Source organism: Tasmannia lanceolata, unplaced genomic scaffold (genome assembly GCF_043159265.1).
Source record: "Tasmannia lanceolata isolate RefF3 unplaced genomic scaffold, GAP_Taslan_0.1 ptg000008l, whole genome shotgun sequence".
In the NCBI taxonomy this organism is placed as follows: Eukaryota; Viridiplantae; Streptophyta; class Magnoliopsida; order Canellales; family Winteraceae; genus Tasmannia; species Tasmannia lanceolata.
In genome coordinates this window covers 65,843,560-65,869,186 of record NW_027518685.1, presented here as the reverse complement: position 1 = coordinate 65,869,186, position 25,627 = coordinate 65,843,560, and the positions used below count along the sequence as shown (strand labels likewise).

Here is a 25,627-nt window from a genome sequence, read left to right as displayed (position 1 = left end):
TAGAACTAAAACATTGCAACACTGAAGATCAAGTGGAGGATATTTTCACCAAAGCTTTGCCAGAAAAAAAGTTCAAGAAATTTCGTCAGATGATGGGAGTACAATCATTCACCTAGTATGAATTAGGGGGCGTGTTGGAAAGTAATTTTAAACAGTGAATTACTGTGTGGGGCCCACCCAAGTCTAGTTTAACTTTATCTTATAGACTTTGAGTCCGTCATGAGTTCCTAGTGTGAAGTAGTATTTGTTTATTCTTATCCTTTAAAGAGTATAGTGTTAGGAGGAGTTCTACTACAAGCATGAAAGTCAAGAAACGTATGGTCATATGGCTATTCACCGTACAAAGGAGCAGCTCTATGTTGTACTTATTTTATTAATAATTGGAATAGAGTTATGAAACAGTAGTTTTGATCAGAAAAAAATTTCACCATAATTTAGTGTTCTTATTTTCTCCTTCAATAAAAGTTCTTTTATTGTTTTCTTGTGTTAAGTATTTGGTTCTCAAATTCAACAACAAGATTGTAAGGTTCGCAGTGTAGGTATGCGGCACCGTCGCTTGCCCGGCCTGGATCTCGGATCGGGGTGTGTGTGTGTGTGTGTGTGTGTGTGTGAGAGAGAGAGAGAGACGAATTCATAAAAACAAGATTGTATAGTGAATCAATCCCTTGATTTCCCCCGTGACATACTCAAACTGTATTATCATTACTACTTTAAGAAATGCAAACATCAAGTTTGCTTATTCAAATACACTATGGTAGTTAATGAATGGGATCCCTGTCAGTAGTTATCTAGTTTTTGGGCCCGAACTGTGCCTGAAGAAAATCAACTACTTTCTTGTCAAGTTGGAAGGCCTTGGCAAGAACATCGTCGGAGATGGGCAGGTTTGATCCGAAGACGGCATTAGCTATGGTGATCACACCTGGGTTCTGACTTGCCAGAGCGGCAATGGCCACTGCATTGGTCTTTCCAACATTGAATTGGAAGTGAATGAGACCTATTGGAAACACAAACACATCACCCTTATTGAGGACCTTTGATATGAGCCGATTTTCGCCATTTGCAAGGTTGGAGGTGACGAAACCAACGAGGAGGGTGCCCTCTTGAACTACAATCATCTCAGTGCCCCTTGGGTGTGTGTGGGGAGGGTTTAGTCCATAGAGTGCAAAGTCTATGCGAGCCATGGAGATGCCAAGAGTGTTGAGTCCTGGTATTTGGACCACGTTCACTGCGGTCACATTGGACCCAACTCGGTTATTTGTGTCGCGTGGCATGTCAAGCCCTGGGAAGAAGAAATCGCTTGCTTGAGCGAGCATTGGGTCCTTGCAAACCACGCCATTGACTAACACTGAGAAGGAAAAACATCATAAAAAGATCAGCCAATAGAAAAAAAAACATAACCCATGCACGTAGGGCCGGTCTCCACACACAAAGTAAATGCAAAAACAATATTTCTTAAGTCATCTAGCCAAACCCCACATTACCTAGAAAAAAATGGAATTTAGTTTGCACAAACACGTGATTATCATGATACTAATGGAAGTTAAATTGAGAAATAAAATAAAAAAAGCATTTGTACCTGGAGACATATTGTCAGCAACACAAAAGTCCTGTAGAGGACTGGGATCATCGGCAAAGGCAAGAGAAGAAGCCAAGGAAAGGAGTACAAGTACAAGGAGGGGAGTAGCCATCTCCATTTTATCAACCTAAAGAAGAATATTGGATGCAAATGTTTTGATGGTGTGAAAGAAGCTTAGAAAGGGTGCATATTTATAGGGAGAAGGAGAGAGAGATGCATGGCTTAAGGGTCATGTGATTTCATGGAAATGGTCTTGTTACTAGCAAATCAATATATGTTTTAACAACTACGCTATCTAATCTAATTTTTTATCCTACTAGAAGCAGTCGTCGGACTCGTTTTTCTGTGTAAATGTCATTTTAGTTGAAAGTTGAAACAATCCTTTTCTTACCTAAATTAAAAATGCAACTTATCTGAGTTGAAACAATGCCTTCCCAATTTTATGTTTTGAAATGGTAAGATCTGAATTAGTAAATGGGGCAAGCCCCACGACGGAGCTGGTCATGAATAAAAATAGGAAATGGCATATTATGGAGGGAAAAAATCGAAAATCCAATTCACTCCATCCCATCCGCCACACTATTAGCCGAGCGATGGACATGCTGAAATCAAACTGGGTGATCTCCTACATGGTATCGAACCATGCCTCCCCTATTTATACCGTGTATTCCCAAAATGCCCACCCATTTGATTGCTATTTTGCAGTCCTTAATTGTTTAAGGTTGGTAAATACCATTCTAATTAGAAACTTGATTTTTCCCGATCGTTTTTCACCATTTCCACCCCTCTTGTTTATCTTTTCTAAAGAATGGCTACATTTCAACCTTTTGTTTGTGTTTTTTTTTTTTTTTCTCACTTGTAATTGGTAAAAAAAACTTACACCGTCTATAAAATTTGTTATTTTAGTAACTTCTATTAAAGACTCTTTGCCAAAACTTAGTTAAATTGAAAGTAAATATATTTTAAATTCCTTTGACAATTTGGTTGTGTAAAAAAAAACTTACAGCATCTATACAACCGAATACCTTCAAAAAACCCCAAATCCAGCCCCATATTCATCACCCTCAAGAAAATCCAAGCATATCCCACTGTTTGGTGTAAACATCATTGCATTGTGCTCTGATTTACTAAGGGACTACATGCACTCTCACTCTCTCTCTCTCTCTCTCTCTCTCTCTCTCTTATCGTTCCATTGCTTGCATCCATATAAAACGAAGCAAATAATTTTTTTAAGAGCTTGAAGATGTAATTTTATTTTGTTGACCAAGTATACATCATTTCACCAAACTAGCTGACGTGGTGGTTGTGATGTGGAAAACCACCTTGCCAAATTTCTAGCCCAGTAACTGATTATTAATGTGTTACATCAATTGAACTGATTATTAATGTGTTACATCAGTTGCTAATTTTCACACCATGTATTCCTTCGGATATGCTGAGAAATTGAGGACTAGTTCAAGAACTAATTCATATAAAATCATTTGGCAAAGGGAAGTGACATATTCACCTTTTTTTACTTGGGACGGCCCCCTCTAGTGTTTTTTTTTTTTTTTTTGGATGGGACAGCCCCCTCTAGTGTATTTATGACCACTCTTTTACACTAGAGGAGGTTGTCCCAAGTAAAAAAAAGGTGCATAAATCATTTCCTTTTGGGAAATCTTTTTGACAATTTGATGTTTTAGGATAATTCTGTGATGGAATTTTCTTCCAATCTATATTATGGGGTTTGCTAGGGACCATCGCACAGGCTCTCTTTTTGCCTTATTCATTTAATTCATCCTATATGGTCACGACGGACATGCAACAGCCCGTCCGTGAAATGCCTTCTGCGATGGTTCCTAGCAAATCCATAATTGTTAATATCCTTTACATAATAAACTTTAATTCAGAAATATGTTGTCAAATTAAGAGATCTTCTAGCAAACCTTTACTGCTTGACAATATTACAAAACAAAACCATCTATCTCTCTCTCTCTCTCTCTCTCTCTCTCTCTCTCTCTCTCTGAATTGGTCACATGGCACATGTCTACAAGTATCAGGCCTCCTCACCACGTCTTTTGTGCCTCTTGTTTTGTGTATTTTATGTTTAGAAAATGTCTAACATGTAACCCTAGGATGCCATTCGTATGAAATGACCAGGTCTACTATTCTTTTGATAAGAAAGGGTGAACTACCCACTTATCTGTATGAGTGACTTAGTGATTTCAAATATTAATGGCGTGTATAACTCCCTAAGACAAATGTAGAAAATATTTAAAATCACATTGAACTTATTTGACAAAGCCCTGTTGCCTAGTCCTCAGTCTAGGGGTGTCAATTTTAGCTCGGGCTCGGAAGCTCGGCTCGAATCCTTAACGAGCCGAGCCGAGCCGGCTGGCCAGGCTCGTTAAGCTTAACGAGCCGAGCCCGAGTTAGGCCAGGCTCGGCTCGGCTTCTTAAGGCTCGTTAAGAAAACCCGTATAAAACAATAGTCCTAAATATAATATAAATATAATTTGTGTTGTCATAACTTTTTTCCGTAATTGTCATGACTTCCTACTTTTTTGTTGGTATTTTTTTGGTAATTGTCATAACTTTCTACCTTCTGTTGGTAATTTTTCATTTAAAACTTTATACCTATTTTACTTTTTTTTCGTAATGATTACTTTTTTTTTATTATTTTTGCTTTTGCTAGCCACCTTTGGTATGTGCGAATCTCTGCACCAAAGATAGTCACATGCCCGAGAAGTGGCATAGGAGAAGTTTGCTAGCAAATTCCTATTAAAAAAAAAATGTTATCAACTACTGTTTTCTTACGAGGGCACTCTCACTGTGATAATCCAAACCGTTCATTTGATATGTCACGTATATTCCAGAATTTTTCCAAAAATGTTGTACTGAATTTAATATAACCCAAGCTCGATAAGGCTCGCGAGCCTAGCCGAGCCTGGCCGAGCCCGAGCCTAGCCTTTGAGCTTAACGAGCCGAGCCGAGCCGAGCCTGCCCAAGCTCGGCTCGGCTCGTTTACACCCCTACCTCAGTCTAATACAAAAGATGATGGCCCACTCAAAATAGCCACAATACTCGTTGTATATGTACAGTGTTCGAAAGAGGACATTTGATTTTGTACAAAACTTTGATATTGACTGTTGTGGTCACTACCCACTGCCATTGACACCGGTGAATCTTCTACCTTCGAATATATAGAAAATATCGAAGATCTTGCCTAAATAAGATTGGAGAAAATATGTGTCAAATAATCACAACCACAAAAGGAGCAAAAGAATAAATTAGAAGCAACCACAAGAAGAGAATAATATACGTAGTTCACCACTATAGGCTACATCCATGGACAAGGCAACGCAAATCCATTATTTCAAACCGAATAGTAAAGTGTTATCTCTACCTTGGTAAAAGCCACTAAAAAACCTTTCTCTCTAACATTCTATACAACCACAAAATAACCCCAAATCTCTACATTGAGTATGAGGAAAACCGTCTTTAAAATACCATCCAAAGCTATGCTTCAAGGAAAAACTAATGGAGCTGAAGAATGGAAGAAGAGGAACACACCTTGGAAAACCAAGAAGAAAAAACTTGTTTTCGCTTTACCACAAAGCCCTCCTAAAGCCCCAAGAGGAAACCCTTCTTTTTTAATCTTAACCTTTTCTCCTCTCAAACCTCTCACTCTTCTCCTTTTTTAAACCCTATTTATCTCTTGCCTTTAAAAAACCATATGAGAGAGGCAAGGAAAACATCCCATTTAAAAGACCAAGTGATACCGACTTCCAAAAAAGAAATAAAAAAATGGTGCTCATGCGTCACCATTTTAACAATCTCCACCTTGATGCATAATCACCAGCTTATCAACCCTTCCTTCTTGAGAGTGGGAGAAGATAAACTTCAATATAACTTCTCTCCTTGAACCATCTTTATGAGCATATCCACCACATTCTCTTTGGTTCACACTTTCAACAAATAGATCCTTCCATCTTTAATGACTTCCAAAATGTAGTGATATTGAACCGATATATATATATATATATATATATATATCGATATGTGTGTGTGTGTGTGTGTGTGAGGGGGGGAACTGAACTCTTGGCCAAATAAATGATACTCATGTTATCACAAAATAAAACCATAGGTTTTAACTTAATGCCTCGATAGTGGATAATGCAACCGTTGGTTGCAACTTTGACATCCAATTAATAGGACCATTCTCAAACCGAAATATATAACCCGTAGTAGATCTTTCTTTGTCCATATCATTAGCGTAAGTTGTATCAACAAAATCATGCAATGGATTCGAATCCTCTCCATATCTGATAACATAATCTGTAGTACTTCTTAGGTAGCGAAGCACCAATTTGGCGACCTCCGAATGTGCTTTACCTGGATTCGCCATAAACCGGATTAAAACTCCAACCGCTTAAGTAATGTTCGGCCTAGTTCATATCACGAAAAACATCAAGCTCCCAACAATGTTAGCATATGGGACTCAATCCATTTTCTTCATCTCCTCTTCCGATTTCGGGAATTGATCGAAACATATCTTAAAGTGAGCCGCTAATGATGTCTTTATCGGTTTAGACTTGCTCATCCCAGACTTTTCAAGCACCTTTTTTACAAACATATTTTGTGAAAGCAACAAAGTTCCATTCCTTTTATCCTTGGAACTTTGTTGCTTTCACAAAAGATGTTTATAAAAAAGGTGCTTGAATGGTTTGGGATGAGCAAGTCTAAGCCGATAAAGACACATTAGCAGCTTACTTTAAGTTATGTTCCAATCAGTGCCCAAAATCGGAAGAGGATGTGAAGAAAATGGATCGAATCCCATATGCTACCCTTGTTGGGAGCTTGATGTTTGCCATGGTATATACTAGGCCGGAAATTACTTACGCGGTTGGAGTTTTAAGCCGGTTTATGGGGAATCTGGGTAAAACGCATTCAGAAGCCGTCATTGTTAGGGTGTGTGCCCTAATTAAAAGCCAGTTGTTGTAATGTTGCAACTATTATTTATTGTTACATGACATCTATTTGGTATTTGTTGGGGTGTGTAATGTGCTTCTAGACACACCTTTATCCTTAGGTGGCATCGTAGGATAGGTCATGCACAATGAGATTATGTGGTGGTGAGATATGATCTTCAGGTTCTTTGCAGGGCTAGAATGTTATTGGTTGGGGTTGAGATTGGACATCTCGAACCTGTACACTACTAGAATCGAACATGCCTCCATATACGCATTGGGGTGGCCTATCTAGGTCACTGGGGTAGTTGATTCTAAGTAGGTGGAATGGGCGAAATGTTTGGACCACACACTGAACGGATGGCTTTGTAAAATAACCTGTGGACAAGGATTTGAATAAGGTTATTATGTCAGGACCGTTGGATATGTCCTTACACCTGAGGGATAGTTTTAGTCTATGGGCGCACCTTATGGCTTTGGTCTATCTAACAGTACTCCCCGGTCCGGGATTACCAGCGAGTAGTGCCGGGTCATGGGGTAAACCCATGTGATCAATAGTGATGCCTAACATGGAATCCTCCACCCCTCCCATAGAGGAAAATCATTTACAATTTCGATCTCAGCTAGGCCATTAAATAATGACTGGCCTATCCGTTTGATAAATTGTTTATCAAAGTTTTTCAAAAACATTGATTGTTTCAGAAGGGATTTGCAAATGCATTTGCGGGCCCAAGCTTGATAGATAGAAAAGTATACCATTGAGTGAGCCCATGGCGTAATTGATGTTCACCCTCCACAAGACCCAACTCGGTAAATGTAGGATCGGATGAAGGACAACACATTGGATGTGATTTGGGTAATTTGATCTAATGGTCTTCTTCAGGGTAACGTCATGGTGGGGGTCACTTGCCTAATGCTATTGTAGTTGGACTACATTGCATGAGATCACAGTAGGGCCCATTGTGGACCCTGCAAAAGTGATCATTGGATCCCTAGGACGATCGCACTCACAAGTAAAGTAAAGGAGATAAGGGAAGGAGTACAATGAGATTTAATAGGGGTTCGGTTTAAAACCCCAGACCTACATCTCCACCACAACTGTTGATGGTCACTAAAATCTGTTCTTAACGGTGAAGATCAAACCAATACAACGAGGTTGCTCTGCGCCTCAACACTTGTCGACGGAGACGGATCTATGTCTCCCAACACTCACCTTCGGAGAAGGCTCTGCATCTCTGATTACTTGCCAAATATAAGATTAAAAGAATGAAGGAATGCATTGTTCAAAGGCAATTACACAAGATGCTCTCATAAAGATATACAATTTTAAGCCTTGAATCCAATCCCTCATAAGATTTCTCGAAGAGAGGCACAAGGAGTGACTTTTCACTCAAGAGATGCTTTAAGTGTATATTAGAGCTTGTTGATTTTGTCTAAGTGGTTTGAGAACCCTTTTATAGCCAAAAACCCAAAAACTAGCCATTTGGGACACCCCCAACGGCTCTGTAATGGATAGTTTAAACTAGCCGTTAGGCTATTTAAAATACTTGCGAAGTCACTCACGGTGGACCGCCAGAGGCTCTCTCATGTTTTTTAAGGGAAAAATACAGACACACCCCCTTTAGTTTCTAACACATTCAATTCTAACCCTGACTTTCAAAACGTGACAAGTACACCCCCTGAAGTTGTTTTAACGTGACGGAGTAGATGGCGAGGTAGAAATGACCAAAATGCCCTCGTCTTCCCCAACTGAAAATTAAGGTTTTCAGACTTAAAAACTGAAATTAGGGTTACTTAAAAACTGAAATTAGGGTTTGATTCAAACCCTTGTTTATTTATCAACATAAACCCTTGATTTAGGAGTTTTATTTATCTTCATTCGCACCATTATCATGAATTGCACATAAACCCTAATATTTTAGGGCTTTTTTTGTTTTATTTTTTTTCTTGAAATGTGGCTTTGATGTAGCCATGGGTGGGGTTTCATTGTTTGTGGTGGAGGTGACGGCGGTGGCCGGAGGTGTCGGCGGTGGCCGAAGGTGGCGACGGCAGCAGTGGAAAATGGCGTAACCCTAATCCCTCTGCAAATGAGGGTGTTTCTGGCGTCAAAATATTAACCATGGTTAGTTTTAGTCTTTCTATCAGGTTAAACCGACGGACAGTTGAAGGAGGGGGTGTACTTGTCACAAATTGAAACCTCAGGGGGTGTACTTGTCACGTTTTGAAAGTCACTGTTAGAGTTGTCAGAAACAAGAGGGGGTGTAAATGTATTTTTTTCCTTTTTTTTATATCAGAATGGCACCGGTCGACCGACCATGTCTCGATCGACCGTCCCCCCCCTGAATTTTGGCCATTTCATATTTTCCTATTGTTTTGCCTTGGGAACTTGGTCCGCTTGATTTTCTTCATTCCATTAGCTTACTTGGGGTATTTTAACCCTCTTTTGATGCCTTGTTTGGATCCTAAGTGTGGGATTGGATTTTACATTCTATTTGACACAAGACTTGACTTTTGATCTTCTTCAAATTGTGTCTTCTAGTCCCTTTCAACTTCATGGATCTCCTCTTGCTTTGACTTTGAACCTTGACGAACCTTCAACTTAAATAACAAACACAATTAGTACATATAATCATTTGTGTTTTGAATCATCATAAAATAGAAGATAGCCAAGGGTTGAACAATTAGGCTTACATCTCCCCCCTTTTTTGATGACATCATACAAGGGATTTTCCAATAAAATATGTTTTGAAGTAAATGATATTCCAACTTAGAACTTTAAAACATAACACCAAATTTCTTTCCTCCTTTGTCATCCACATAAAGAAGAGATGAGAGCATATCAAAATATCAAGGGGTTTTGAAATATTAATACATAAGTTTTAGGTTCGCCTTAGTCAAATAGAATTTAAAACTACAACTCCCTCTTTTTTTATTTAGAAATTCAATATAAGAGGGGGTTTTCAAAAAGAAATTGCCAAGGACTCTAGAATTTTCATTTTAAGTTCAACCTTCGGCTTAACTCATCATCTCAAAATGATTTTCAACATTCATTTTCAAATTGTAAAGATTTTTCAATTTTTAGCTCCAGCCCCTAAATCTGAGTAAAAACTCAAACAATGATTCATGTTGGAGCTTTTAGAACCCAAGTTTTATTGGGTCCATTCCTTCTAACCCATTTAGAATATTGATTTCTATGCTCACATTGAAATTTATAATGTCCATAAGATCCACAATAGTGACATCTTATGGATGGGTTAGCATGCCTTCTAGATGCAAAATATGTTCTATAGTAAGTTGTGCATCTAGATCTTTTAAGAATAATGTCTACAATTCTATCCCCATTAATAAACCTATTTAGACATATTCTCAACTTTTCATTTTCTCTTTTAAGATCTTGAATTTGGTTTAAAAAATCATTAATTTCTTCTTGATTTTCCCTGTTTGAGTATTTATTAATTTTCATGATCACTTTTTAATTCAACAATTTGATAAGAAAATTCAAGAATTAATCCCTCATTTTCTTCCTTGAGGGTTTCATTTTCTTTCTTCAAATATTCAAGTTCTTTACTAAAATCATTTTTGGAAGAAGGTTCAAACTTTTGATCTTCTTGAAAATATTATGATGAAGACCTTGTTTATGTCTTGTGATAAGTGAATCCTTTTGAATATCCTGACTATGTCTATTGGTATATTTTGATCTCAGTTACTTGTGTTTGATCATGCTGCTTGTAAAATCTCCACTGTGAACTTTTGAAATACGCGACCATGCTTCTTGTTGCATATTTCAGTTCCAGCTTCATTTTTAGTCTAGGTATGTGATTTGATCTTGTTTGGTTCGTATCTTGGGAAAATGATTCTCTGATTACTCATTCTATGCCTATTTTACTTCACATTGCTCCTTGCCTCCTATTTCGGCTTTTATAATTGTGGCCATGCTTCTCATTTCAGTTTCGGTTTCTACATGCAAATTTTGTATGTTCTATTTTGGCTCTTATCCATTTGTGGTAATATGAATCCCTGATTATTTACCTTGTGTTAAGCATATTTTGTGTGGCTCAAAATTACTTGTGTTGAACCATCAGAATGTGTAGTGTATCCCTCACTCTAAGTTTCGGCTTCACTTTGACTTTCTGTTGCAGCCTTCTGTTTCCCTACCATGCTAGACCCAGCTAGAGTAATGCTTGTTTACTATCTGAGCGTTAGCTCACTCGTAGTTTAAAATTTTCAGATATTGAAATTGGACTTGTGCAAAGATCTGGAGTGGGAGCGTACCCTCGTTTTATTTGGTCAAAGGACTAGTAATTTGCACTTGAGCGTGTATACATCTTTTAATAGTATTGATGGATATCGATGTTTTAGTTTTACATTGGCTTTACTACTCTGATATATGCCTGGATTTATTTCCGATATATGATTCTAATTACCTTACCAGATTGTGAGGGTCGCGTTGTAGGTATGAGGCACCGTCGTTTGCCCGGCCTGGATCTCGGATTTGGGTGTGTGTGTGTGTGTGTGTGAGAGAGAGAGAGAGAGAGAGAGAGAGAGAATTCATGAAAAACAAGACTGTATATTCAATCAATCGCTTGATTGTCCCATTGACATGCTCAAACTGTATTATTATTACGATTTTAAGAAATGCAAACACCAAGTTTGCTTATTCAAATACACTATTGTAGTTAATGCATGGGATCCTTGTCGGTAGTTATCTAGTTTTTGGGCCCGAACTGTGCCTGAAGAAAATCAACTACTTTCTTGTCAAGTTGGAAGGCCTTGGCGAGAACATCATCGGAGATGGGCAGGTTTGATCCGAAGACGGCATTAGCTATGGTGATCACACCTGGGTTCTGACTTGCCAGAGCGGCAATGGCCACCGCATTGGTCTGTCCAACATTGAATTGGAAGTGAATGAGACCTATTGGAAACACAAACACATCACCCTTATTGAGGACCTTTGATATGAGCCGATTTTCGCCATTTGCAAGGTTAGAGGTGACGAAACCAACGAGGAGGGTGCCCTCTTGAACTACAATCATCTCAGTGCCCCTTGGGTGTGTGTGGGGAGGGTTTAGTCCATAGGGTGCAAAGTCTATGCGAGCCATGGAGATGCCAAGAGTGTTGAGTCCTGGTATTTGGACCACGTTCACTGCGGTCACATTGGACCCAACTCGGTTATTTGTGTTGCGTGGCATGTCAAGCCCTGGGAAGAAGAAATCGCTTGCTTGAGCGAGCATTGGGTCCTTGCAAACCACGCCATTGACTAACACTGAGAAGGAAAAACATCAAAAAAAGATCAGCCAATAAAAAAAAACATAACCCATGCACGTAGGGCCGGTGTCCACACGCAGAGTAAATGCAATAACAATATTTCTCAAGTCATCTAGCCAAACCCCACAATACCTACCAAAAATGGAATTGAGTTTGCACAAACACGTGATTATCATGATACTAATGGAAGTTAAATTGAGAAATAAAAAAAAAGCATTTGTACCTGGAGACATATTGTCAGCAACACAAAAGTCCTGTAGAGGACTGGGATCAGCGGCAAAGGTAAGAGAAGATGCCAAGGAAAGGAGTACAAGTACAAGGAGGGGAGTAGCCTTCTCCATTTTATCAATCTAAAGAAGAGTATTGGGTGCAAGTGTTTTGACGGTGTGGAAGAAACTTAGAAAGGGTGCATATTTATAGCAGAGAGAGAGAGAGAGAGATAGATAGAGAGATGCATGGCTTAGGGGTCATGTGATTTCATGGAAATGGTCTTGTTACTACCAAATCAATACACGGTTTAACAACTACGCTATCTAATCTAATTTTTTATCCAAGTAGATCTTTTCCAGCAAAGAATAGAAGCAGTCGTCGGACTTGTTTTTGTGTGTAAATTTTGTTTTTAATATTTTGAAATGGTAAGATCTAAATTAATAAGTGGAGCGAGCCCCACGACCGAGCTGGTCGTAAGTATACAAAGAAAAATAAAAAACGACATATTATGCAGGAAGAAAACCAAAGATCCAATTCACTCCATCTCTCGCAAAACCGTCCGCTACACTATTAGCCGAGGGATGGACATGCTGAAATCAAACTGGGTGATCTCCCACACGGCCTCAAACAATGCCTACCCTATTTATACCATGTATATATTCCCAAAATACTTACCCATTTCATTGCTAATCTGCAGACCTTTTTTTAAGGTTGGCCAATACCACTCTAATTAGGAAATTGATTTTTCCCGACCCCTCTTCAGCATTTCCTTCTCCTTTTGTTAATCTTTTCTTAAGAATGGCTACATTTCCACCTTTTGTTTGCCTTTCTCTGAAAATAGTCATTTCCAAGAAAGCACAAACAAAAGGATGGATATGCTGAGGAATGAGGTAGAAATTAAAATTTCACTTGTAATTGTTAAAAAAAACTTATGGCATCTCTAAAATTTTTTATTTTAGTTACTTCGTTATTAAAGATTCTTTGCGAAATCTTAGTTAGATTGTAAATAAAATAATAAACATATTTTAAACTCCTTTTACCATTTGGTTGTTTTTCAAATATGCAATTTGAGAAAAAAAAATGGCGTCGATTTTCTATCGTTGAAGCTGTTGATCTGGTGGACCCCCACTCACACCGAAAGGCCATCCATCATCTACGCTAAAACTATGGTAGGATGATCCTAACCCACTGATGGCAAATTTTTCAAAAAACGTCTTAAAGAATTTAAAAACGATTTTTTCAATAACTTAATATCATAAATTTTGGGGGCAACTAAGACGCCCTTATCTATATATTTGTACCAATATGGCTCCAATAGTATATCTACTACTACCTAATACATCTTTTTTCCCAACTGGACTTTCATTAGGTTGGATAATTTAATTAAGGGAAAATTACAGATACACCCCCTCAAATATGGTAAAATTCCACTTCTAACCCCGTGGTATCAAAGGTACCAAAGACACCCCCTTAGTTTTCAATAATGCTTGTTATATGACGGGGTGTACAGGAACGAATAAATTGTTAGGGGGTGTCTTTGATGGATTTTGAACTATAGGGTGAAAAGTAGGGGATCTACTTAAAAATGTCAGAAAGTTGAGGGGTTGCCTTTGGTACCTTCGATACCACGGGGTTAGAAGTGGAATTTCGCCCTAGTTGAGGGGATGTATCCTGTATTTTTCCCTTTAATTAATGCCCTATTTATCTTGAAAAGGGCACCACTTATTGAGCGGGAAAGGCATACTCTATATGTAGCTAATCCAAGGGGTTTATTCCATATATAAATTAGAGAAATGATAATGGGAATGGCTGCCTTGCAAAAACCAGCTAAAGGTCGCTCCACATTGGTCCATCCCAACAAAAATCATTTGAAAGAGCACAGAAAAATATGAAAATGGCACGGACAGATATTAAATTAATGGAAAAAGAAATCCACCTTGATCAGAAGTCCCAATAGGAGCGCCCATGCAGATGGTTTTTTGCAAGGGCACCATTCATTTTAGCATTTTCGTCTTGAAATTATATATGAAAGGAGGCCAATCCAAAGAATTGCTTATCCAAGGATGTGTATCCTCCAACGACAGAGAACAATGCAGTTCCATGCCACGTCCAGTTTTATACATTTTCAAAGTTTCTGTTCCCACTAATTATTGATTTGTTGAGCTGAGTATACGTCATTTCACTAAACTAGGTGACGAGGTAGTTGTGAACTTGTGATGTGGAAAACCCCCTTGCGAGATTGTTAGATGAAGTAATTAAAAACTTGTGGGGCCCACCTAATTCAAGTCCATCGTATAGTCATCTAGAAAGCATACAAAACTCCTTTTGCATGTTAATTTATTTTTAGGGCGCTGATATTTTCGCCCTTGACGGCCCCCTTGGAGGCTAGTTTCCCTCTTGACAGCCCACTAACTATAAAGTACGATTCCCATCTACTTTTTACCGACGAAGCAGTCATTTCCTTTTTCTCTCCCCTTCCAGGATAAAATCACCCCACTCTACTCTACAGCTGTACAACACTACATCAAGCAAGGTAGGCCCCACCATAGGATGATCCAAACCATCCATTTGATGGCCCACAACATAAATAGGTTGCACCCCAAAATATTATAGATCGGAGGTTTGAGATCATCCCGTGGAAATGATTTTGGGGGAACAACCTATTTACGTTGCGGCCCATCAAATGAACGGCTTGGATCCTCCTATTGTGTGGACCGTACAGTTCATTTTGAAAAATATAAGTGGGGCCTACAGTTAGGGGTGAGCATTATTCGGTTAAAACCGAATACCCGAACCGAATTGGTCGGTTCGGTTCGGTTTTGGTTTTTTTTGATTGATCGTCCATTAAAACCGTCCATTTGATTGATCCCAACTTAATTAGGTTGTGCTCAAAAAATCATTCTGATCGGATGATCCTAGCCCTCCGATCCAAACCGAGATTTTAATTTTTCCCCTCTATTTCTCCTACAATTCGGTTATTCGGTTATAACTGAATAACCGAATTTTTATTCGGTTCGGTTTCGGTTACCGAAATTTGGTAACTGAAATTATTTCGGTTACCAAATTTCGGTCTATTCGGTTCGGTTAAACCCAATAACCACCCCTACCTACAATTGGGCCTTAATGTTACTGTAAGACCTGAACCATAGGATGATCCAAACCATCTATTCGATGGCCCACAACTTAAATAGGTTTCACTCCAGAATATCATTTTCAAAATATCATTTTCAAAGGATGATCGCAACCCTCAAATCTATAGAGGTTTCTCTTTAGATCAGAGCTTTGGAAATAATATTTCGCGGTGCAACCTATTTACGTTGTGGGCCATCGAATGGATGGTTTGGATCATCCTATGGTGGGACCTACCTTCCTCACAAATTAAAACAAATTAATTATTGGGCCCACCAACAGTTCATGCACGTTGGAGAGAGAGAGAGACACCGGATTGGAGTAGTGTTGTATCGGTTAAAAGTAGATAGGAAACATGCTTTATGGATTGGCCGCGAGATACAAAGTCAAAGTCTTATTGAAAGGCTATTTCGTGTGTGTTAAATACATTCAGCAATATAATAAAGTTCTTTTGTGTTCTGTTCTCTTCTGTGTTTCTGTATTACTTGTTCTTTAAATTCTACATAGTGGTATCAGAGCAGAAAGGCTGGGGACAATTTCGAAAGAAGACCGGCACGGGTTCGGTAAGTTGGCAATATGGCAGGCAATACCAATTCTTCAAGTTTTCAGCAAAACGTTCGTTTGTTTAAAGGTGCTAATTTTCAGTTTTGGTCTACTATGATGAAGACATCGTTTATGTCACGTGATATATGAATCCTTTTGAATATCGCGACTTTGTTCATTCCTATATTTTGATCTTAGTTACTTGTGTTTGATCATGCTTGTAAATCTCCACTGTGAACTTTTGAAATACGCGACCATGCTTCTCGTTGCATGTTTCAGTTTCAGCTACATTTTTAGTCTCGGGATGTGATTTGATCCTGTTTGGTTCGTATCTTGGCAAAATGATTCTCTGATTACTCATTCTATGCCTATTTTACTTCACATTGGTCCTTGTGTGGTTCCAAATCACTTGTGATGAACCCTATGTGAATTTCTTTGTGATGAACTATAAAAGATAACCATCAGAATGTGTAGTGTATCCCTCGCTTTAAGTTTGGGCTTCACTTTGACTTTATGTTTCCCATCAGTGGGTTAGGATCATCCTGTTGCAGACTTCATGATCGGTGTGTGTGTGTGTGTGTGAGAGAGAGAGAGAGAGAGAGAGAGAGAGAGAGAGAGAGAGAGACGAATTCATGAAAAACAAGATTGTATAGTCAATCAATCCCTTGATTTCCCCAGTGACATACTCAGACTGTATTATTATTACTCTTTTAAGAAATGCAAACATCAAGTTTGCATATTCCAATACACTATGGTAGTTAATGCATGGGATCCTTGTCGGTAGTCATCTAGTTTTTGGGCCCGAACTGTGCCTGAAGAAAATCAACTACTTTCTTGTCAAGTTGGAAGGCCTTGGCGAGAACATCATCGGAGATGGGCAGGTTTGATCCGAAGACGGCATTAGCTATGGTGATCACACCTGGGTTCTGACTTGCCAGAGCGGCAATGGCCACCGCATTGGTCTGTCCAACATTGAATTGGAAGTGAATGAGACCTATTGGAAACACAAACACATCACCCTTATTGAGGACCTTTGATATGAGCCGATTTTCGCCATTTGCAAGGTTAGAGGTGACGAAACCAACGAGGAGGGTGCCCTCTTGAACTACAATCATCTCAGTGCCCCTTGGGTGTGTGTGGGGAGGGTTTAGTCCGTAGGGTGCAAAGTCTATGCGAGCCATGGAGATGCCAAGAGTGTTGAGTCCTGGTATTTGGACCACGTTCACTGCGGTCACATTGGACCCAACTCGGTTATTTGTGTTGCGTGGCATGTCAAGCCCTGGAAAGAAGAAATCGCTTGCCTGAGCGAGCATTGGGTCCTTGCAAACCACGCCATTGACTAACACTGAGAAGGAAAAACATCAAAAAAAGATCAGCCAATAAAAAAAAACATAACCCATGCACGTAGGGCCGGTGTCCACACGCAGAGTAAATGCAATAACAATATTTCTCAAGTCATCTAGCCAAACCCCACAATACCTACCAAAAATGGAATTGGGTTTGCACAAACACGTGATTATCATGATACTAATGGAAGTTAAATTGAGAAATAAAAAAAAAGCATTTGTACCTGGAGACATATTGTCAGCAACACAAAAGTCCTGTAGAGGACTGGGATCAGCGGCAAAGGTAAGAGAAGATGCCAAGGAAAGGAGTACAAGTACAAGGAGGGGAGTAGCCTTCTCCATTTTATCAATCTAAAGAGGAGTATTGGGTGCGAGTGTTTTGATGGTGTGGAAGAAGCTTAGAATGGGTGCATATTTATAGGCAGAGAGAGAGAGAGAGAGAAACAGATGCATGGCTTAAGTGTCATGTGATTTCATGGAAATGGTCTTGTTACAACTTAATCAATATATGGTTTAACAACTACGCTATCTAATCTATTTTTTTCATCCAAGTAGATCTTTCCCCGCAAAGAATAGAAGCAGTCGTCAGACTCTTTTTTCTGTGAAAGTTGAAACAATCTTTTCGTACCTAAATTATAATGTAACTTATCTGAGTTGAAAAATGCCTGCCCTTTTTTTAAATGCTTAGATCTAAATTAATAAGTGGGGCTTGCCCCACCACCCAACTGGTCATGAGTACAGACAAAGAAAAATAAGAAACAACATATTATGGAGGAAGAAAATCAAAGATCCAATTTACTCCATCTCTCGCGAAACGGTCCGCTACCCTATTAGCCGAGCGAAGGACATGCTGAAATCAAACTGGGTGATCTCCCACATGGTCTCGAACAATGCCTACCCTATTTATACCTACCCATTTGATTGCTAATTTGCAGACCTTTTTTTAAGGTTGGCCAATACCACTCTAATTAGGAAATTGATTTTTCCCGACCCCTTTTCAGCATTACCACCTCCTCTTGTTTATCTTTTCTTAAGAATGGCTATATTTCCACCTTTTGTTTGCCTTTCCCTGAAAATAGTCATTTCCAAGAAAGCACAAACAAAAGGATGGATATGCGGAGGAATGGGGTAGAAAATAAAATTTCACTTGTAATTATAAAAAAACTTACAGCATCTATAAAAAAATTTATTTTCGTTACTTCGCTATTAAAGATTAGTTGCCAAAACTTGGTTAAATGGTAAATAAATATATTTTAAACTCCTTTGACCATTTGGATGTTTTTCAAATATGCGATTTGAGAAATAATTGGTGTCGATTTTCTGTCGTTCAAGCTGTTGATATGGTGGACCCCCACTCACATAAAAAATCCATCCATCATCTACGTTAAAACTATGATAGGATGATCCTGATCCACTGATGGCAAATTTATCAAAAAACGTCTTAATATATCATTTCCTTCGGGAAATCGTTTTGACAATTTCATGTTTTCGGATAATATTGTGATGGAATTACCATACCAATCTAATTGTTAATAGGGAAAAGTGTTTCTACACGGCCGAGTAGATACGTTATCTACTCCGTCGGCCAAAGTTACAGTGGGGCCCACATTGTTTGGGTCCTGATCGCAATAGTTAGGGTGTGCCAAAATAAAATAAAATAAAATAAAAACCATAAGATCATCCCAACCCTTCTATTTGTGGAGGTTAAATATGGAGGGCTATGAACCTCCCATTTTTAACCTCCACAAATTGAAGGGTTAGGATGATCGTTTGAAGTTGATTTTTAGGGCACACCCTATCTATCTCAGGGCCTAACAAATGAATGCTCTGGATTATCCAAGCAATGTGGGCCCACTTTGTTTCATGCGACGTAGTAGACGACGTTATCTACTTTTGACCGAGTAGAAACACTTTTCCCTTGTTAATATCTTTTACATTATAAACTATAATTCAGAAAATATATTGTCAAATTAAGAGTTCTTCTAGCAAACCGTTACTACTTTACAATATTATAAAACAAGAGTTTTAATACGGTGCCCGACGGTCAAGTCCCATGTGGGCGGTACCCCCTTGATATTTGATCCAACAGCAGCCCAGTTTTTAAGAGGAGCAAAAGAAATAAATCACAAGCAATCACAAGAAGAAAACAATATATGCAGTTCACCATAATGGGCTACATCCAACGACAAGGTAACACAGGTCCATTATTTCAAACCAAATAGCACAACGTTACCTCCACACTTGTAAAAACCACCGAAAAACCCTTCTCTCCAACCTTCTATACAATCACAAAAAACCCCCAAATCTATACACTAAGTATGAGGAGAAATCCCCTTAAAAAAACCTCCAACATTATGCTAGGGTTGCAAGGAAAAACTAATGGAAATGAAGAATGAAAGAAGAGGAACACACCCTAAGTAACCAGGAAGAAGAAACATGTTTTCGCCTCACCAGAGAAGCCCTCCTAGAGCCCAAAGAGAAAACCCCTCATTTCTTGTAGTAACCTTTTCTCCTCTCAAACCTCTCACTCTTCTCCTCCTTTTTAAAAACCTTTTTATCTCTTGCCTTTACAAAACCATATGAGAGAGGCATGGAAAACATCCCACTTAAAAGACCAAGTGAGACCCGCTCCAAAAAAACAAAAAATGAAAAAACTGGTGCTCATGCGTCACCATTTTAACAATCTCCACATTGATGCATAATCATCGGCATACCAAGTCTTCCTTCTTGAGACCGAGAGAAGATAAACTTCGATCTAACTTTTCTCCTTGAACCATCGTTACGATCATATCCACTACATTCTCCTTGGTTCACACTTTCAACAAATAGATCCTTCCATCAGACTTCCTGAATGTAGTGATATTGTACCGATATATGTTTGGTCCTTTTGTGATTAACCGAATTCATGGCCAAACAAATGATGCACATGTTATCACAAAAAAATAATCCATGGGTTTTGACTCGATGCCAATCTCACCCATCAAACCTTGAAGCCAAACTACTTTCTAGCAAGCTTCCGCTGTCTCCATGTACTCGGCCTCGATAGTGGATAAGGCAACCGTTGGTTGCAACTTTGCCATCCAACTAATAGGACCATTCCCATTAGCATAACCCATAATAGATCTTCCTTTGTCCATAAATTATTAAAAGTTAAAAAATCAAACAACTACACAAAATTTCTTTTAATTTAAAAAATCATTCGCATTTAAGATAAAGCTCATGGTACAAATAAAAATGATGAGAATTTCACATTCTGCCCTAAATTTTCTTTTGCATATGACGAAGATAATTATACAATCTGAACAGATAAGTGTAAATGCCAAGAGTAAATCTCTTATATCTTATGTGTTTATAAAAAAACTAATAAAATTTCGTAATATAAGCTATTATATCTCTCATGTCTTATGTATCTACATATGGTCTTATATATCTTATAATTAGGATTTGTAAATGGTCCAATTTTTTTAAGAAAACTCCCCAAATTTTGAAGAGATTATCATTCTGATGAATTCGCTAAGGGTGCGACTTATTCTTGTTTTTAAATAATAATCCCTACCATTCTTGATCTTTTAAAACATTCCTAAAATAGATAAGTTAATGCCGCTAATCTTTTTTTTTTTTTAAACTTACAATAATTCATTTTCATCCATTTATATGCCATAAATTTAGATTCTAAGATTGTCTCACAATGGAGATTTTTGAAACAATGGTCCATCCGCAATCGGGCCAAATATATGAACGCCTTAAACAATCAAATACGAAGGGGCATAATGTGTAAATAGGTTAATTTTAAATTAATCGTATCTACAAATAGAATATTAAGGAATTGCCTCTTTAAAAGTTAAGTAACTATATCGTGTGTGAGTGTACGTAGGGATTTGCTAGCATCCATCAACAGACCATCCGCGATGTGAGAGTTTGTCTTCATTCACGAGGTGGCTGCCCTCACATACAACAGCGCAGCCGTAAAATGGCTTCTGCGATGAATGCTAGCAAATCCCTATGTGCGTGTGCGCCAGTGTGCTAGTGCGTGCGTGCGTGTGCGTGTGTGTGCGTGTGAAGAATTAGAACCTTGTAGTCACGGCCCTTATAATTAATATTTTCCATGGCTTATTTTTATATAAACTATTAGAACCTATAAAGTATTAAAAAAAAATTCTATCACCCGAATTTCTCAAAGTTTCACCGCCCTTTATCATTACACTTTACATTTATTTCGTTTTTAACATTTAATGATTTTAATGCTGATAGAGAGAGAGAGAGAGAGAGAGAGAGAGAGAGAGAGAGACGGCCCTTACACTTGTCATTTCAAAGAGAAGGAGATGGGGCTAATGGTTGTCAATTCTATATATGATACGTTTACATAGTGGACTGCTACACATATGTCATATTTGGTTTAAACAGCGGACTACTACACATATGTCATATTCAGCAGACATTGAATTGGGGATTATAGGTATTCTACTAGCCCACGCACATCACATGGTAAGATACAACTCAATAAGAGAATTAAGGTGGGAGGTTATATTCCTTGGGACGAGGGTGTGTATATCTTCATCTTTGATCCAGGTGGACTAATTCCCGGGTGGAATTTATGTGAACTCAGGGCCGAGTTCTTTCTAAGAAGGCAAGTGTGATGCACTACATCCTTTGGTGCATCTGCTTCACCATTACTTGCAATAGTAATGTTATTATACTATTGTCCTTCCATATTTTGTTATATTTAGTAGTCATCATTATTAATCATTTGATTATTATACATGTCCTTTTTTAGTCTCTTTACCATTGGGGGTTATGTTGGTTGATGTTAGTTGTAAGGGCTGTCTATATGAAGCCAATCTCATTTCATTTCTGAGAATGACATTGATTTGAGAGAGAGAGAGAGAGAGAGAGAGAGAGAGAGAGAGAGAGAGAGAGAGAGGCTCTTCTCCTTTATTCTTTCTTTCCTTGTTAATGAATTGGAATTGTAGACTAGTGTTATAGTCCTTTTTCTCTTCATTCCATTATTTTCTTGTTGAATGCATGAAGAAGAACTGATCAAGATCAGTTTGTTATCACTGACAGATTTAAACACACTAGCATCTTCTTCCTTGAGAGATCTTTCTTAAGGCTGGCAACGGGGCGGGTCGGGGCCGGATGTTGGGGTCCCCTACCCCTTGCCCTATGCGGGGAATTTTCCCCCTCCCCTTCCCCTCCCCACTGCGGGGATCATGGGGAATCCCCCTCCCCTCCCCATGGGGAATATCTAATCCCCATCCCCGCCCCACATCCTTTGGCGACAATCACTTTACTTTGTTAAATGTTAGGTTTAAAACTAAAGATTTACTAGGGACAATCACTTCAGGCATGTTGCGGCTTGGCTGTTGCATGTGAGAGTAGCCACACAACTCACACAGGCTAAGATTTTGTCTTATTCATTTTATTAACCTGAGGACAAAGGTGGTTGCTCTCAGATTCATTTAATTGATCGATAGTCCCTAGCAGATCCCTAATTTCCAATCCCACTTGCCAAAAAGTACTGTATGTGCCACACCATAGGAAGATCCAAACCATCCATTTGATGGGCACACCATAAGAAGAGGAACACACCTTGGAAAACCAAGAAGAAGAAACTTGTTTCCGCTTTACCACAAAGCCCTCCTAAAGCCCCAAGAGGAAACCCCTCTTTTCTTGTCTAAACCTTTTCTCCTGTCAAATCTCTCACTCTTCTCCTTTTTTAAACCCTATTTATCTTTTGTCTTTAAAAAACCATATGAGAGAGGCAAGGAAAACATCCCATTTAAAAGACCAAGAGATACCGACTTCGAAAAAAGAAATAAAAAAATGGTGCTCATGCGTCACCATTTTAACAATCTCCACCTTGATGCACAATCACCAGCGTGCCAACCCTTCCTTCTTGAGACTGGGGGAAGATAAACTTCAATATAACTTCTCTCCTTGAACCATCTTTATGAGCATATCCACCACATTCTCTTTGGTTCACACCTTCAACAAATAGATCCTTCCATCTTTAATGACTTCCTAAATGTAGTGATATTGAACCGATATATATGTGGTCCTTTGTGAAAAATTGAATTCTTGGCCAAATAAATGATACTCATGTTATCACAAAATAAATCCATAGGTTTTAACTTAATGCCTCGATAGTGGATAATGCAACCGTTGGTTGCAGCTTTGACATCTAATTAATAGGACCATTCCCAAACCTAAATATATAACCCGTAGTAGATCTTTCTTTGTCCATATCATTAGCATAACTTGTATCAACAAAATCATGCAACGGATTCGAATCCTTTCCATATATCATAACATAATCAGTAGTACTTCTTAGGTAGCGAAGCACCAATTTGGCGGCCTCCGAATGTGCTTTACCTGGATTCGCCATAAACCGGATTAAAACTCCAACCGCATAAGCAATGTTCGGCCTAGTTCATATCACGATAAACATCAAGCTCCCAACAATGCTAGCATATGGGACTCGATCCATTTTCTTCATCTCCTCTTCCGATTTTGGGAATTGATCGGAACATATCTTAAAGTGAGCTGCTGATGATGGCTTTATCGGCTTAGATTTGCTTATCCCAAACCTTTCAAGCCCCTTTTTTACAAACATATTTTGTGAAAGCAACAAAGTTCCATTCTTTTTATCCTTGGAACTTTGTTGCTTTCACAAAAGATGTTTATAAAAAAGGTGCTTGAATGGTTTGGGATGAGCAAGTCTAAGCCGATAAAGACACATTAGCAGCTTACTTTAAGTTATGTTCCAATCAGTGCCCAAAATCGGAAGAGGATGTGAAGAAAATGGATCGAATCCCATATGCTACCCTTGTCGGGAGCTTGATGTTTTCCATGGTATATACTAGGCCAAAAATTACTTACGCGGTTGGAGTTTTAAGCCGGTTTATGGGGAATCTGGGTAAAGCGCATTCAGAAGCCGTCATTGTTAGGGTGTGTGCCCTAATCAAAATCCAGTTGTTGTAATGTTGCAACTATTATTTATTGTTACATGACATCTATTGGGTATTTGTTGGAGTGAATCGTGAGAATATGCCTGGCAACAATATATTATTAACTTATATGCCCAATTGTTTAAGGGTGGAGACACAATTCTCTTCCATGAATGCAACCCAAGCATGAGACTGGTCAACCCATGGAGCCTTAGGTTTTAGATGTTAGAAACCCTTAAAAGATAGATAAACCATTAACCTAATGTGCTTCTAGGCACACCTTTATCCTTAGGTAGCATCGTAGGATAGGTCATGCACATTGAGATTATGTGGTGGGGAGATATGATCTTCAGGTTCTTTGCAGACCTAGAATGTTCTTGGTTGGGGTTGAGATTGGACATCTCGTACCTGTACACAACTAGAATCGAACCTGCCTCCATATACGCATTGGGGTGGCCTATCTAGGTCACTGAGGTAGTTGATTCTAAGTAGGTGGAATGGGCGAAATGATTGGATCACACACTGAACGGATGGCTTCGTAGAATAACCTGTGGACAAGGAATTGGATAAGGTTATTCTGTCAGACAGGACCCTTGGATATGTCCTTAGACCTGAGGGATATTTTTAGTCTGTGGGCGCACCTTATGGCTTTGGTCTATCTAACAGTAGTCCCCGGTCCGGGGTTACCAGCGGGTAGTGCTGGGTCATGGGGTAAACCCGTGGGGTCAATAGTGATGCCCATCATTGAATCCTCCACCCCTCCCATAGAGGAAAATCATTTGCAATTTCGATCTCAGCTAGGCCATTAAATAATGACTGGCCAATCCGTTTGATAAATTGTTTATCAAAGTTTTTCAAAAACATTGATTGTTTCAAAAGGGAGCTGCAAATGCATTTGCGGGCCCAAGCTTGATAGATAGAAAGGTATACCATTGAGTGAGCCCATGGGGTAATTGATGTCCACCCTCCACAAGACCCAACTCGGTAAATGAAGGATTGGAGGAAGGACTACACATTGGATGTGATTTGGGTAATTTGATCTAATGGTCTTCTTCAGGGTAACGTCATGGTGGGGGTCACTTGCCTAATGCTATCGTAGTTGGACTACATTGCGTGAGATCACAGTAGGGCCCATTGTGGACCCTGTGAGAATGATCATTGGATCCCTGGGCCGATCACACTCACAACTCGCTAGACCCTTATGGATTGTTGGACAATATGGGTTTCAGATTTGATCGTATGTGTGATATGGATTGGATCCACTATATGTGATACAGGGAGGAAGAGCACCATACATAGGGTGCACACACATGTATTAAAGATGAGATACACCATATTATGGTGTGTACATGTCTTAATTAACATGTGCTTATTAAATGCTCAAATCCTATTGGATAACAGTTATGAGAGATCCCATTGGTTGATTTATTCTAATTTCCTATTGGTGGAAATTTAAAAAGGAAAAGAGAGAATTTGAGTTGGAGAAGGTTTCCTATTTCTAAAAGTCCCATTGGTTATTGGTAACATTCAATAAGAAAAAATCATTTTGAGTATCCATGTGTTTTACATGTTTAAGAAACAGAGAGTTTTAATTGAATTTAGTTTCCAAAATCAAGGGGACACATACAAGGGAACGAATTGCTAGAGGGAACTCTATAAACG

At 38.8% G+C, this 25,627-nt stretch overlaps 3 protein-coding genes across 3 annotated transcripts; all 3 read right to left on the bottom strand.

The window, feature by feature from the left end:
* Positions 1–779: 779 nt before the first annotated feature.
* Positions 780–1,727, bottom strand: LOC143883745 (germin-like protein 8-2). The gene is made up of 2 exons (XM_077387064.1): positions 1,577–1,727; positions 780–1,345 (listed from the first exon to the last, which is right to left on the bottom strand). Exons 1-2 carry the CDS (start codon positions 1,692–1,694, stop codon positions 789–791), a joined length of 675 nt encoding a protein of 224 aa, XP_077243179.1. The 5' UTR covers positions 1,695–1,727; the 3' UTR covers positions 780–788.
* A 9,487-nt stretch (positions 1,728–11,214) lies between these two features.
* On the bottom strand, positions 11,215–12,131 carry LOC143883181 (germin-like protein 8-2). The gene is made up of 2 exons (XM_077386532.1): positions 12,014–12,131; positions 11,215–11,788 (listed from the first exon to the last, which is right to left on the bottom strand). Exons 1-2 carry the CDS (start codon positions 12,129–12,131, stop codon positions 11,232–11,234), a joined length of 675 nt encoding a protein of 224 aa, XP_077242647.1. The 3' UTR covers positions 11,215–11,231.
* A 4,293-nt stretch (positions 12,132–16,424) lies between these two features.
* Positions 16,425–17,394, bottom strand: LOC143883742 (germin-like protein 8-2). The gene is made up of 2 exons (XM_077387062.1): positions 17,243–17,394; positions 16,425–17,017 (listed from the first exon to the last, which is right to left on the bottom strand). Exons 1-2 carry the CDS (start codon positions 17,358–17,360, stop codon positions 16,461–16,463), a joined length of 675 nt encoding a protein of 224 aa, XP_077243177.1. The 5' UTR covers positions 17,361–17,394; the 3' UTR covers positions 16,425–16,460.
* Positions 17,395–25,627: the final 8,233 nt, after the last annotated feature.